At 32.1% G+C, this 13,194-nt stretch overlaps 1 protein-coding gene across 1 annotated transcript; it reads right to left on the minus strand.

The window, feature by feature from the left end:
• Positions 1-1,292: 1,292 nt before the first annotated feature.
• Positions 1,293-5,438, minus strand: LOC110670425 (mannan endo-1,4-beta-mannosidase 6). Its single transcript, XM_021832470.2, has 5 exons — positions 4,995-5,438; positions 4,468-4,665; positions 2,934-3,056; positions 2,438-2,649; positions 1,293-2,036 (listed from the first exon to the last, which is right to left on the minus strand). Exons 1-5 carry the CDS (start codon positions 5,388-5,390, stop codon positions 1,634-1,636), a joined length of 1,332 nt encoding a protein of 443 aa, XP_021688162.2. The 5' UTR covers positions 5,391-5,438; the 3' UTR covers positions 1,293-1,633.
• Positions 5,439-13,194: the final 7,756 nt, after the last annotated feature.

Genomic DNA, 13,194 nt, shown 5'->3' on the forward strand with positions numbered 1-13,194 from the left:
AAATGTATTGGTATTATTAATTAATGATACCAAGGAATTAATATGTGAAAACAAAATAATTTTTCTTTAAAAATAGCTTTAAGAGTAAATAATGTAGTTTAAAAATATTTAGAGAGAATTTTTTTTTATTTGTTTTAGAGATAAATATATTAGTTTTAGAGAGATATATTTGCTTTTAAAAATTAAGTTAGTATCAAATATAAATTTGTCTTTACATCTATCATTAATTACATTTAGGAACAGTAGTAAATGAGATAAATATTTATTTATCTGGTAAAAGATATAGAGACAAATAAATAATTTTAAGACAAAATTTTAAATCTCAAAATGATACATTTGGCGTAGTGGGGTGAGAGCAATGGTGAGAAGCCAGTCTTTCAGATTGCAATAAATGCATGTGTTGGTGCAAATTGTCACAAGGATGCCTAAAGGAACGGAGATCTTGGGCTCCTTATAAGCGGGTGTGCTGCATATCCCATTAAGTCCATCTTTTGGGGAGAGCGTAATAACCCCATGACAAGTAGTATCAGAGTCAACCAGGCCTTTTTTGACTCATGCCAAGCACCTCAACGGACCGAGGTAGGCAAGGTGGTCAGCGGCAAGGAGGGCGTTGCTAGAATCGGGTGGGGGAGGGTGTTACAATGATGCCTCAATCCCACATCGGAAAGGAACGGAGGTCCTGAGCTATTTATAAGCAAGTGTGCTACACACCCCATTAGGTGCGTATATGATTTGACTCTATCTGTGAGCATCAAGTTCTTACTCATCATCTGCAGAGTGGAGTCAGTGAGGCACAGGACAACTATTTTTCAGTACACATAATGAAAATATTGCAAGTAAAAAGATGTTTTTATAGTGCATAAGCTAGGAAGATTTCTGCAGTAAAATTAACGTGATTTATAACTTAATGAACATCAATAATTCAACACATTAGCATGTCCACTGTATGCAGGTGGTACTTCAGAAGCTATCATATCTGCTTTTATATCTCCTGTGTCATATCCATGCTTCAGAAGTAACCAATCTGTCACATTCATACATAGATAAAATTAAACTCATCTTCAGTAAATCAGACATTTATTGCCAAATCATAATAGGCAAGATCAAATGCAAGACCATTATACATAAATCTTGTCATTATATATAGTTCTTTTCATTCTATGAGTTTTAGAAATAGATTCAAATTAACATACAAACGAAGACATGCACATAGGTTGAAATGACAGCCTCTGAAAGAACTCCAGGCAAAGAACAAATAGCTTATTGAAAAAAATAAAGAAACAATGAGTCGATGACAAAATAATTATCATAACAGCTATATAAATACAACAAACAATTATGACCAAGTACATATGATTTTTATCAACAACAACTGCACAAATTATGTACAGCGATTTACAACATTCAAGGTGAATTTTCCAAACTCAACCGGCTGCACAGCACAACTATAACTTCTAACTTCTTAGCCTGGCATCTAAAAAGAATTAAATAAACCTGAATCAGTGTCACTCTTTCTTCTTTCTTTGCTTTTATTTTTCTATCAGAAGAATCATATAAAACTCCTAATACCCCGCTCCCACCTTCAACGTTACTATTTGGCATGATTGATTTCTGCTTATCTGCAAGTTCAAAATCAAGGACCTCTCCTGTTAATCTCTCCATCTTTACTGCTCTTGGCAAAAACACTTCGTAGCCTATATGATTGTTCTTCTATCAGTTTATAGGTGGAAGGATAATGCCAGGGCACAAGGGAAAACTGGTCACTGTATTCCTCCACTCCTTCAACTAGTAGCTGCCAAATTAAGGCTCCTGCACCAGCCTGCCTCTTTTTTGCTGAATCATAAATTCTATCATACACCATTTTCAAGAAAACATCTGCATCAGTGTCATATACTCCCTTCTTATTTACATGCCATGTAGAGCCCACTTCTGTAAAAAGAACAGGTTTCCTCAGCACAAAGTCCCCATCGCTTATATGAGAGTCCACCCAAAGCGAAAGAAAATTTGCTTTTGCTTTCAAATCAGAACTTGGGATCCTACAAGTAGCACATGTGCAGAGGTATTAACAACATATTAGGAATTCATAAATACAAATGCTACTGACTGTGCATGCCAGTCTCCAAGGAACCAGGTGACACCAATTAATTTAATGTCTACCATAGTAACTGCATTAAGACAATTACAGTTCCAATATCATATGTACTGCTCAATTGTTATTATTACCATAAAAAGTGATAATCAAAGTTTAAAACTCAAACAATATTGCAATTTAGAAGTTGAACTTCCCAAATACCAATAGCCTTAGATGCTAACACAACTCAAGATAGATGACTCTGGTGAAAGTGAGAAACATCCATGTCAGGGCTCATTCCTATTATTGAACCCTACACACACCAAGTAAGTCTCCACACCAATATTCAATAAAAGAAATACTAACCAGCTATCTGGGTAAGTGTGAACTGAAGCAAAATCTATGTTTTTGACTGCCGAATTCTGTATAAAGTCCGATCCAAGTAAGGCTGCCCATTTCCCAGGATTCACTTCTGTTTTGTTACTTGTGGTCAGGCCATAAAATCCCTCTACTCCAACAGTCACTAGGTGTTTTTTGTCCAAACTTTTGATAAAAGCAGCCATCTCAGTTATCCATGCCTTCAGTCAGAAACAGAATTGAAACAGTTTCAACAAAACTAACAAAATAAACTGCAATTTTTGCTTGGTAAGGACCAAAACAAAGCCAGATCCTTCTGATAATTTTTGCAAAACAAACATGAGGAAACCATCCCATACTAAAATAAAAACCTTGAGAACCATTTTTGGCATAATTATTCTTCTGCTAGGACTGCACCCTACACAGGTTACAGCACATTCCCTGGGTCTTTTACTTCCGAAATGGGAAAATACAGAAACCATCACAATTTGAGTTCAAAATTCACCTGAAGAAAAGGAGCTGATGAACTAGATGCACAACGAGGTTCATTCATGAGCTCCCAAGCAAAAATTGCTGGTTCATCAGAATATCTAACTCCACTCATAGAGTTCTTTCTCATCAAAATAGCCTGCAATGTACAGGTGAGGAATTAAAGAATCATTACAATGCAGCAAGAAAAGACTAATTGCTAATTCTCTCACGCCAGAGTTATTAGAATTTAATAAAACCTGATCTAGCGAATGATATGTGAACCACAAAATGCAACTTGTACCATACCCGATTACTTCAACTAATCAACTTTCTCAGAAAAATGAAAACACAATATGTAGATGATGAAGAACCATAAAACTGAATTACATTGGACTCTCTTATTGAGTCCTAAAATTCGGTTATGCACAATGCTCTTGCTTACCCTATGATTTTAAAAAAATAAATAAATAAAAACTTAGTGCTTCCTTTCTAGAGTTTCCTTCTATGATTCCTCTCTAAGTGCAGTAACAGATAGGCCACTGGCATAAATAGGTCAGCAATCAGCATCTATTCCAAGCTATGCTTTTTTTTCCCCAATAAATGAAGACCAAGTTCCAAGTATGACATAAGATGCAGCTCTCCCATTGTGGCTCTATCTGGTGGTCTTACCATGCTTTGCATCACAGGAACAGTATACAAGGAACCAAAAAGAGCAAACAAAACCCAGGCTTTCTATATGGTTGTCACTTAAGCATCCTATAAGGAACTTGACAATGGAATTTATTTACAGTGACATGATAAGCTCCCAGAGAAATTCGCAAGATCAATGAACACTTCAATAGTTGCACTGAAACCCATAGTCCTAATGAAAAAGGCCAGTACACAGGCAACTTTGAATTTTTGTAACTTTGCAATTTGTTATTTCTACCATCCATTCAATTGTAATGCTTTATAAAATATGGTTTACTTTGTTAAAGACAAAGCCAGTATAGAATTCACCATAAAAGATATAATTTTTTCCCAAGATAGGTAGTTCAGACACTCATGGGATGACAGGATTTTACTCTACTAATATAGGACATAATGAGGAAGTTCCAAATTCTACATAATGTTCCTAAGGCAACTCCCCAGTAGTTAGAACTAGTTATTCTAAGTTGGAAATCTCATGTTCAAAACACTGGAGTGGGAAGGTAGGGTATACAGGGATAACTCTACTCATGCTATACACCACTCCATAAAATAATGCTAAACTAAACTAATATTGAAATCTCTCCAGACTCATCAATGGAAAGGAGAATGTTGTATTGGCAGCTTAGTTAGTTTAACAGGTGAAAAGAATTTAGACTTACTTTAATACAACAGATATGGATTACATTAGCTTCACTAATCTTGTAAATTTAAATTTGAATGTTAAGCTAAAATGGTTATTTCCAAGTAGGTTGATGGTTGATTTGGCTAATGGAGGTCTCCATTGTCTGGTCCAACTATTAGACCAGAAAATAAAATATGTTATAAATGATACAGAATGCAATGGCATACCTGCCAGGCTATGAGTTATGATAGCTAACCTTGACATAGGCCTTATAGTAATCTTTAATGGTTGGGTTTGAAAAGAATGAATCATCTGATGAAGAGACATTAATCCCAGCTTCTTGTGCCCACCTCACGTACTGATCTTTTCCACCAAACGCGTTCAAATTATTCACTAGACTGAGGATTAACCTTATGCCATGCTTCCTTGCCTCAACTATCACAAAGTCTAACCCCTGCAGCCAAATAATTTTATAAATAAGAAACAAAGCTCAATACCTCAAGATAATAAACCTATTTGCAGGGAAAATAATACACTGGCTTGTACCCATCACAATAAGAGATTCTAATAGCACAACTGCAAAACAAATCAGACCCAACAACTAATTTGTTTACCTCTTGAACCAATCATCGATATGAGTTTATCAGATTGATTAAAAAATTGCAACCCGCAATTCCAAAACTACAATAAAAACCCTTCTTGAACCAATACTCAATTGGGTAAAGGTCTACACTTATTCTTCTCCTCCAATGGTTTACGGGAACGAAAAAGGTGAAGACAAACCTGAAAGGCCCTCTCGTTGAAGACACCAGGAGAGAGCTGCAAACCATTAGGACCATGGCCATCACTGAAAGCCCAAGTCCTGCAGACAGTCAACCCCATTTGGGATCCTCTCTTAAGCATCTTGGATACCTTGGATCTTGAAGAGGTCCACACACTTTCTTCCATTAACCAATAGGAGTTCCATCCATTAACATACAGCGGCGAATATAGATCCTGATCACCACCACCATTGATGATGAAGAATTGTGTGGAATTGGTAGAGACAAAACCCATCTTGGGTTGCCATAGGAGGACTGGGAAGCTGAGATTGTTATTGAAGTTCAAGTAAAGAAGAGAGACTAACAAGAATATGCCTAACAGAGGATAGAGCTTTTTCTCTCTCCATTGGGAGTCCATTCCTTCATTTCTTGGGGGAGGAAAGCTCGCGTCCTACCAAATATGAACTATGGTATTGTAGAAAAATTAAAAAAAAAAAAAGGAAAATTATTTTTTTAAATATATTAATTAAAAAATATTAAAAAATAATTAAAAGTTAAATTTAATAAATTTTAATTATAAAATTATTAAAATGATAAATATTTTTTAAAATTATTTTTTTAATAATAATTAAAATATTACTTTTATTTTTTTTTTAAAAAAATTTAATTTCTCAAACTCAAGGGCAAACAGAAATAAATGATTGAAACACAACTTGTGTCGGCCTTTCAACTAATTGATACCATAAGTTTAGAATTAAAATCAAAATAAAATAAATTTAATATTACAAGATGCCAATCCTAGTCGATGATACTTTTTTCTTTAATAATTCAAGTTTGAACCGTGCTTAATGTAATGCATGAGCACCGTCAGATTGTTCAATATCAAAGATACAAGTACCAATTCCATTCCAATCCTCAAAATTAACTGAATTGATTTAATTTATAAATTAAATTTTATTTTGCAACAATTGGGTTCAATTTATTTTATTATAAAAAAATTTAATTTATTTAATTCAATTTAACTTATTTAAAAAAATAATAAAATTGAATCGAATAATTTTGTTTTAATTATCTAGATCTAAAATTAAAATTAAAATTAAAATAAAAAAATGCAATTGAAATTAATGTAAATGAGTTCAAATAAAACAAGCCAAAGATATAAAATCAAAACAAATTTAACGAAGTTGATTCAATTCTATTTAATCTATTTATATTTTAATTTGTTTGATTTGATTTACTTTTTTTCTTAATTATGTTTGATTTCATTTAATTTATTACAAAATTAAATTTATTATATTTTATTTTATTTTCTAAATCAAATTAAATAAATCAATACTCATCTCCAAGGTCAAGCCTATTGAAATCTCTTTTCAGGTTTCATATTATAAAATTTAAAAGGTAAAATTATTATTTGGTCTTTTTATTTTAATAAAATTATTTATTTATTCCTTTTATTTTGAAAAAAATATATTGGTTATTTTTGTATTTTTAATTTATTTACTATTTTATAATTTTATACAGCTCTTGTAATTTAATAAATATAATTATATAGTCTCTATATTTTCTAAGTGTTAAACTATTTAGTCATTATAATTATAATTTATTATGGATGCTCAATGGACATAGTGTTAGTAGTATACTCTAGAGCATATCATTTAGTATGTATCTTGTACATGTTTTATTAATAAAAAGGCATTTTTACTTTTCCGTTAACATAATATATTTATGTGTAGTAAAAAATGTCCATTAATATTTTGTTAGAAATTCTATTCTTAAGTTGTTAAGAATATGAGTAACAGTATTTCTAGCACAAAGTATCATAAATTGATTCACAATCGAGGATACTTCACAATAAGGATATGACTTATCCAGAAAGATTATAATTATGTTTGTTCCCAAGTTATTTATATGAGATGTAAATAAGATGGAATACCCTAAGCTAGCCGGATTTTCAATTCCCCCATACATGCATGATTTTCATGCTTTTTCAATAATTTCCCCATAATCAACCCTAATTTAATGCATAGATAACTAATTAAGCTTGGAAAGAAGCTTACCTCTCATGGTGATTTCCAATCCTCTATTTTCTTCAAGTTTCTCCCAACTTTCTTGTTCCCAATCTTCTAATCAAAGTCCAAAATCAAGTTTTTACTTTAGTGGCTATAAAATTTTTTGAAGTGATTCAAGGTTTTAGGAGCTTGGAGTGACAAAAATGGAGGAAGAATAATGGGAGAAGTGGTTCGGCCAAGGGGATGGAAAAAGAAAGAAGATGAGTTGAAATTATGTATTTTGTCTTCTATATAAAAAAAAAATCTCATATATATATTATTTTAATAATAATTATAATTATTAAAATTTTAACAATTTCATTAATTCCCTTCATATCCCTTTTTAAATTTTCCTATATATCTTTACTAATTTAATTCTTTTCTAATATTTTAATCTTTCTCATTTTAATAGACATTTAGGTCAAAAGTCAACTCTTGAAGTGAATTGACCAAAATACCCTTATCGAGTTATAATGTATCTTTTCCATAAATACCCGATGAGTACTTAGGTCGTGATTTACTTATTTGTGCTTTTCCCCTTTTTGTTTCTAGATTTTCAAATTCTCAATAATTTCTAAATAGTTCCTTTATTAAGGTCTCTATAGGGTCCCACATGAATTTAGGGTAGCAACTGAACTTATAGTCATTTCCCATGTCGGTTACTCATCGCCGGGACCTTAGCTCATTTAACCTATTTGTACTTCATTTCTCTTATTTTCCTCTAACCTCATTTGCTTTTTATTAATTCAATTTATGGCTTTTTTATGTGATTTATGTATGGTTCCAGATATTCTAGTCATTCGAATAGACATTAGTCAGCGGAATAGTAGAATGTATGGAACTGCTAAATGTGAGGGTGTTACATTTGTTGTTAAAGCTTGATGGACCTTGGATGACCCACTAGCCTCCCCCATATTATGGATATGTTATGTATTATGATATGACTATACATGATATGTGTGTTAGTAGTATGCCTTAGAGCATATCATTTAGTATGTATCTTGTACATATTTTTATTAATAAAAGGCATTTCCACTTTTCCGTTTACATAATATATTTATGTGTAATAGAAAAGGTCCATTGATATTTTGTTAGAAATTATATTCTTAAGTTGTTAAGAATATGAGTGACAGTATTTCTAGTACAAAGTATCATAAATAGGTTCACAATTGAGGATACTTCATAATAAGGACATGACTTATCCAGAAAGATTGTATTCATGTTTGTTACCAAGTTAGTTATATGAGATATAAATAAGACGGAATGGTGAGTCTCATGCTATATAGCAAACATGATAGGCACTTATAAATGATAAGTAGGCCGAACCAGTGACACTTATGACAAACACATGGAGTTTACTCTTGTTAATGTTTTGTCATAAATCATATCGGTGCATATAATCTTTAGACCTGAGATAGCACAGTTATCTTGTAAATAGGTAGTTTGAGTTTGATACTGCTTTCATACTTGTACTGTGTATGGGTATATGGGCATGTGTTGGCTCCTACTAGTTATATATGGAGGTAGGTGTTGATCAAGATGGAATCTGTTCCTCTAAGTAAATAGAGATAAAATCCTATGTTCATTTAATTGTTCTTGATGTTTCAAGTTCCTGGCCAGAACAGATAGATTTATTCATAAAAGAGTTTCTGATGAGAAAATCTTTTTAATCAAGAACTGGAATTAAAAGAGAACATAATATTCATAGCAAATGGAGTTTAACATAAACCATGACTTCAGCTTGAGTTGGGATTTTGTAACAGAGAGATTCCAGTGCATGGTAACATATGATTATAGGTTCATTCAAGGTAAACCTTATTACTAATTGGGTGGCCATGGCATGCTATGCTAGGTATTAACCATGGTCTATGAGGTGCATAAAATGATTTAGAGAAATCATTTATGGTAAGAAAGAGTTCTGATGATATTAAGAGTTGATATCATATCTCATTGCCAATTAGTGATGAGCCTAGTAAGTCACACACATAAACAAGTTATCACCTAATTAAATATGATTTAATTAATTAATTAAAGAGTTTAATTGATTAATTAAATAGGTTTGGTTTGCAATTAGATTGCAAGGTCCCTAGTATGACTTGAAACCAAATCTAGATTATTGGATGTATAGTATAAGTTAAATTTATATTTAAAGTGTTTAAATATAAATTTAATTAATGAGAAATTAATTAATAGAGATTAATTAATTAATTTATATTTGATATAAATTAATTAGAAGAAGAGAAATAATTAATTTGGATTAAGAACTCAAAATTAAGATACAGGGGCATTTTGGTCATTTCACAGTGTGACACGTGGCACCATGAGATGGTGACACATGGCATTACACATAAGCTTGCCAAATGTCTTTTAATCATGTAAGATGATTAAAATTAAGATTAAACATAGGTTTGACACTTGGCACAATGTGATTGGGTCAATTAAACCTAGAACCAATGAGAGGGTGACATGTGGTAAGGGTTTAATGTGTTGACCTAGCTATATAAGTGTTGTTATGAATTAAAAATAAGACAACCAGCAGCCACTCCTCCTTTTTCACGCCATTTTGAGGCTCTCCATCTCTTCTTCTTCATCTCTCATCAATTCAAAGAGATTAGCCATCAATCTCTTGAATTAAAAATACTAGAAATCGTTTCTAGTGTCCTGTTTACATCTTTAATCTCTTAAAAGGCAGAACTTGATTTTCTAAATAATAAAAAAAGCTTTAGAAGCTGTTCAAGGGCTGCCATAGGTGTTCTTGGTGTGGACAAGCTAGAGGGACAACATTTGGTGTCCTGAAGACGAATCTCAAAGGCGCAAATACGCTGCAGCGCATCAAGAGGTTAGTGTAATCATTCTTGATTTAATCTAGGGTTCTAAAATTAATCTGATTAATTTTAGAATCTTAAATGGCAAATACAGATCCAAAAACATATTAAAAGAGTTTTAATATATTGTTTATCATTGAAATCAAATAGATAAAAATAAATCTTGCATGATGCATGTGACCCTAGGTAAAAATTTTTTAATTCAATGGTATAAACTTCTGTTTTTCACGCTTCCATTCCTTCAATTGGTATCAGAGCCACTATATTTGTCATTTAGATTGTTGATTATATGATTTAATTGTGTGTTTTGATCATGAGATGATTTATCCATTGCTGGTTGCAATGGAGGTGTGGGGGCATGCTTGAAAAACACCATCAATGGTGTGCATGGTTTGGCTTCCATGGGTGGTTCAAGGTTTGGCTTTTAATTCTGCAATTGTTGTATGATCTAAGGCCTATTCTTTGACTAATTAAAGTATTTAATTGGTAGTCTTAATCACAATTAAATTATGATTCAAATCAGAAATTTAAAAATTGTTTAAATGTGATTCAAATCTGAATCTTAAAAGTTGTTTGAATGTGATTCAAATCTGAATTTTTAAAGTTGTTTGAATTATATTTAAATCTATTTTTTTTAAAGTTGTTTGAATAATATTCAGATCTGATTTTTTTAAAAATGTTTGAATGTGATTCAAATATGATTTTTTAAGAAATGTTTGAATGTGATTCAAATCTGAATTTTTAAAATTGTTTGAATGTGATTCAAATTTAAATTTTTTAAATTTGTTTGAATGAGATTCAAATATGAATTTTTAAATTTATTTGAATCATATTCAAATCTTGATTTTTAAGTTGAATATGAGATATTCAATTTAATTTAAGTATGTATGTTTTATTTAATTGTTAAATAGTGATATGCATGATGGATGATCATGGACTATAAAAGACCAATGTGATTGGATTTATTTCTTTTATGTTTCTTTGGGATTGTAAATTAATTAATTAATTTTAATTTATTTTGAGCATGTATTATTAAGTTTGTAATAATTTTTGGGTTGTAATTTCATTTATTTAAGTTCTTGTAAATTCCCCTTGGTATGCCAAGAATTACTATGTAATATTGAATTGCAAGAAGTTCAAGGAGGTCAAGAGCATTGGTGGGACTAGTGGGAGGAATTCAAGATCAAGTGTTGATTATGTACTCCTTCAGCAACTCTTGTAAAATGAATGAATGAAATGCACCTAGGAATGCCCTGATTCAATTCTTGGTGGCTCAAAATTGAATCCCTTAGAAAGTCCATGATCATACCATATTTACTACTTATCCATGAATGCATGAAATGTATGGGAATGTATGCAATTATATGATAATAGGATGACTATAAAATCTTCCAAACAAATGATTAAGTTGGAAATGTTATAATTAAAGTAATTATAACATAGGCCCTCCATTGGGGCAATTATTTTAAGAAATTTTAAATAGTTGCATAAGATGCAATTAATTTAAGAGATTTTCTTAAGAATAATTGTTAAGCATGAGATGTTGTAAATATGTAATGGTTTGGTGGCCAATATTGGATGTACCTGAGGATATTAAAATTATTTGCATAATTACTGGCTCAATGGGATCAACTTAACTAATGCAAGATAAGTTAATAATGAATGTACCTGAGATTTTGAGCATTAGGGGCTAGGTAAAGGATTGAACCTCACATGAGATGTGATGGGCAAGGAGTTGCTCACTTATAGTTTATTATAATTCCAATAACGGATGTACTTGAGGATGATCAATAGAATTATAAGAATTCAATCACCCACTAGAAATCCATCCAAGTAGGATTTCCGTTTTCTACTTTGGAAGTGTAGGATTCGCTAAGTTAGTGGGAGGACCAATTTGATTAAAAGACCATAATCATTTTGGTTAATTACTTGATACATTTACTAATTAATCTAGTTATTTTTTGCAATTAATTTTCTGATAATAATAAGCACACAACAACCACCACCATCCAATATCCTTGCAAGCATACTTGATCGCAATAGGTTGACAGGACCTAATCTCTCTGATTGGCTAAGAAATTTGAAACTTGTCCTGAACCTTGAGCATATAGGATATGTTCTAGATTCAAATGTTCCTGGTCCCTTATCTCCAGAGGCCACTCAAGAGGAACATGAAACTTTGGACAAGTGGAAGGAGTATGATATGAGAGCTAAGTGTTACATGCTTGCTTCCATGAGTAATGAGTTACAGAAGCAGCATAAGAACATGCAGAGTGCGAGTGAGATCCTCCTTCACTTACAAGAATTGTATGGTGAGCACAACAAGAATGCTAGGTATGAAATATCTAGACAGCTGTTCCGCATGAAGATGTCTGAGGGACAGAATATTAGGGATCATGTCCACAAGATGATTCGGCTGATTGAGCAGTTGGAACATCTTGACTTCAACATGGATTTCCAACTACAGATGGATTTGATCCTTCAGTCCCTTCCTGATTCTTTTGGGAATTTTGTGACAAATTTCCATATGACTAAACAGGAATGCTCCTTAGCTGGTTTACTCAACATGCTGGTTATTGCCCAAAAGAATATACCGGGCAATAAAGAAAAAGAGGTAGCTTTGATTGCATCTTTTTCTACTGGAAAGTCCAACAAGAAGAAGGGCAATAAGAAAAAGAAACCTCAGATTCCTGGTCCTTCCAAGAAGATAGCTAAACAGAAAAATAAAGATCAAAGTTAACAAAAGTAAAGTGTTTCCACTGTCAGCAGGAAAGTGTTTCCACTGCCAGCAGAAAAGTGTTTCCACTATCCAGAGTATAACAATATAAAAGAATGCAATGCCATGATGAAAATCAACTCAAAATACAAAATATATTTGGCACTTAAGATTAGGTCATGTTGCAGAAGATATGATTGCAAAATTGGAGAAAATGGGAATTTTATCCTCATTGGGCTCTAAGCCTACTCCAACTTGTGAATTTTGCCTTCAGGGCAAAATGACTACATCACCTTTTGTTGGACAAGGGCAAAGGGCTGAAAATATTTTGGAGCTAATACACAGTGATGTATGTGATCCATTTAAGGAAATGGTTAAAGGCGATTTTCATTACTTTATTACCTTTACTGATGATAAATCAAGGTTTGGGTATTTATATTTGATGAAATACAAACATGAATCCTTTGAAAAGTTCAAAGAATTTAAATCTGAAGTAGAAAATCAAACAGAAAAGAGTATTAAAGCTCTTCGATCAGATCGTGGAGGAGAAAATTTGAGTACTGAATTTGAGAGAGCATGGCATTGTTTCCAATTGACTCCTCCAGGAACACCACAGTTGAATGGTATATTTGA

The sequence above is a fragment of the Hevea brasiliensis genome, chromosome 5 (assembly GCF_030052815.1).
Source record: "Hevea brasiliensis isolate MT/VB/25A 57/8 chromosome 5, ASM3005281v1, whole genome shotgun sequence".
NCBI lineage: Eukaryota > Viridiplantae > Streptophyta > Magnoliopsida > Malpighiales > Euphorbiaceae > Hevea > Hevea brasiliensis.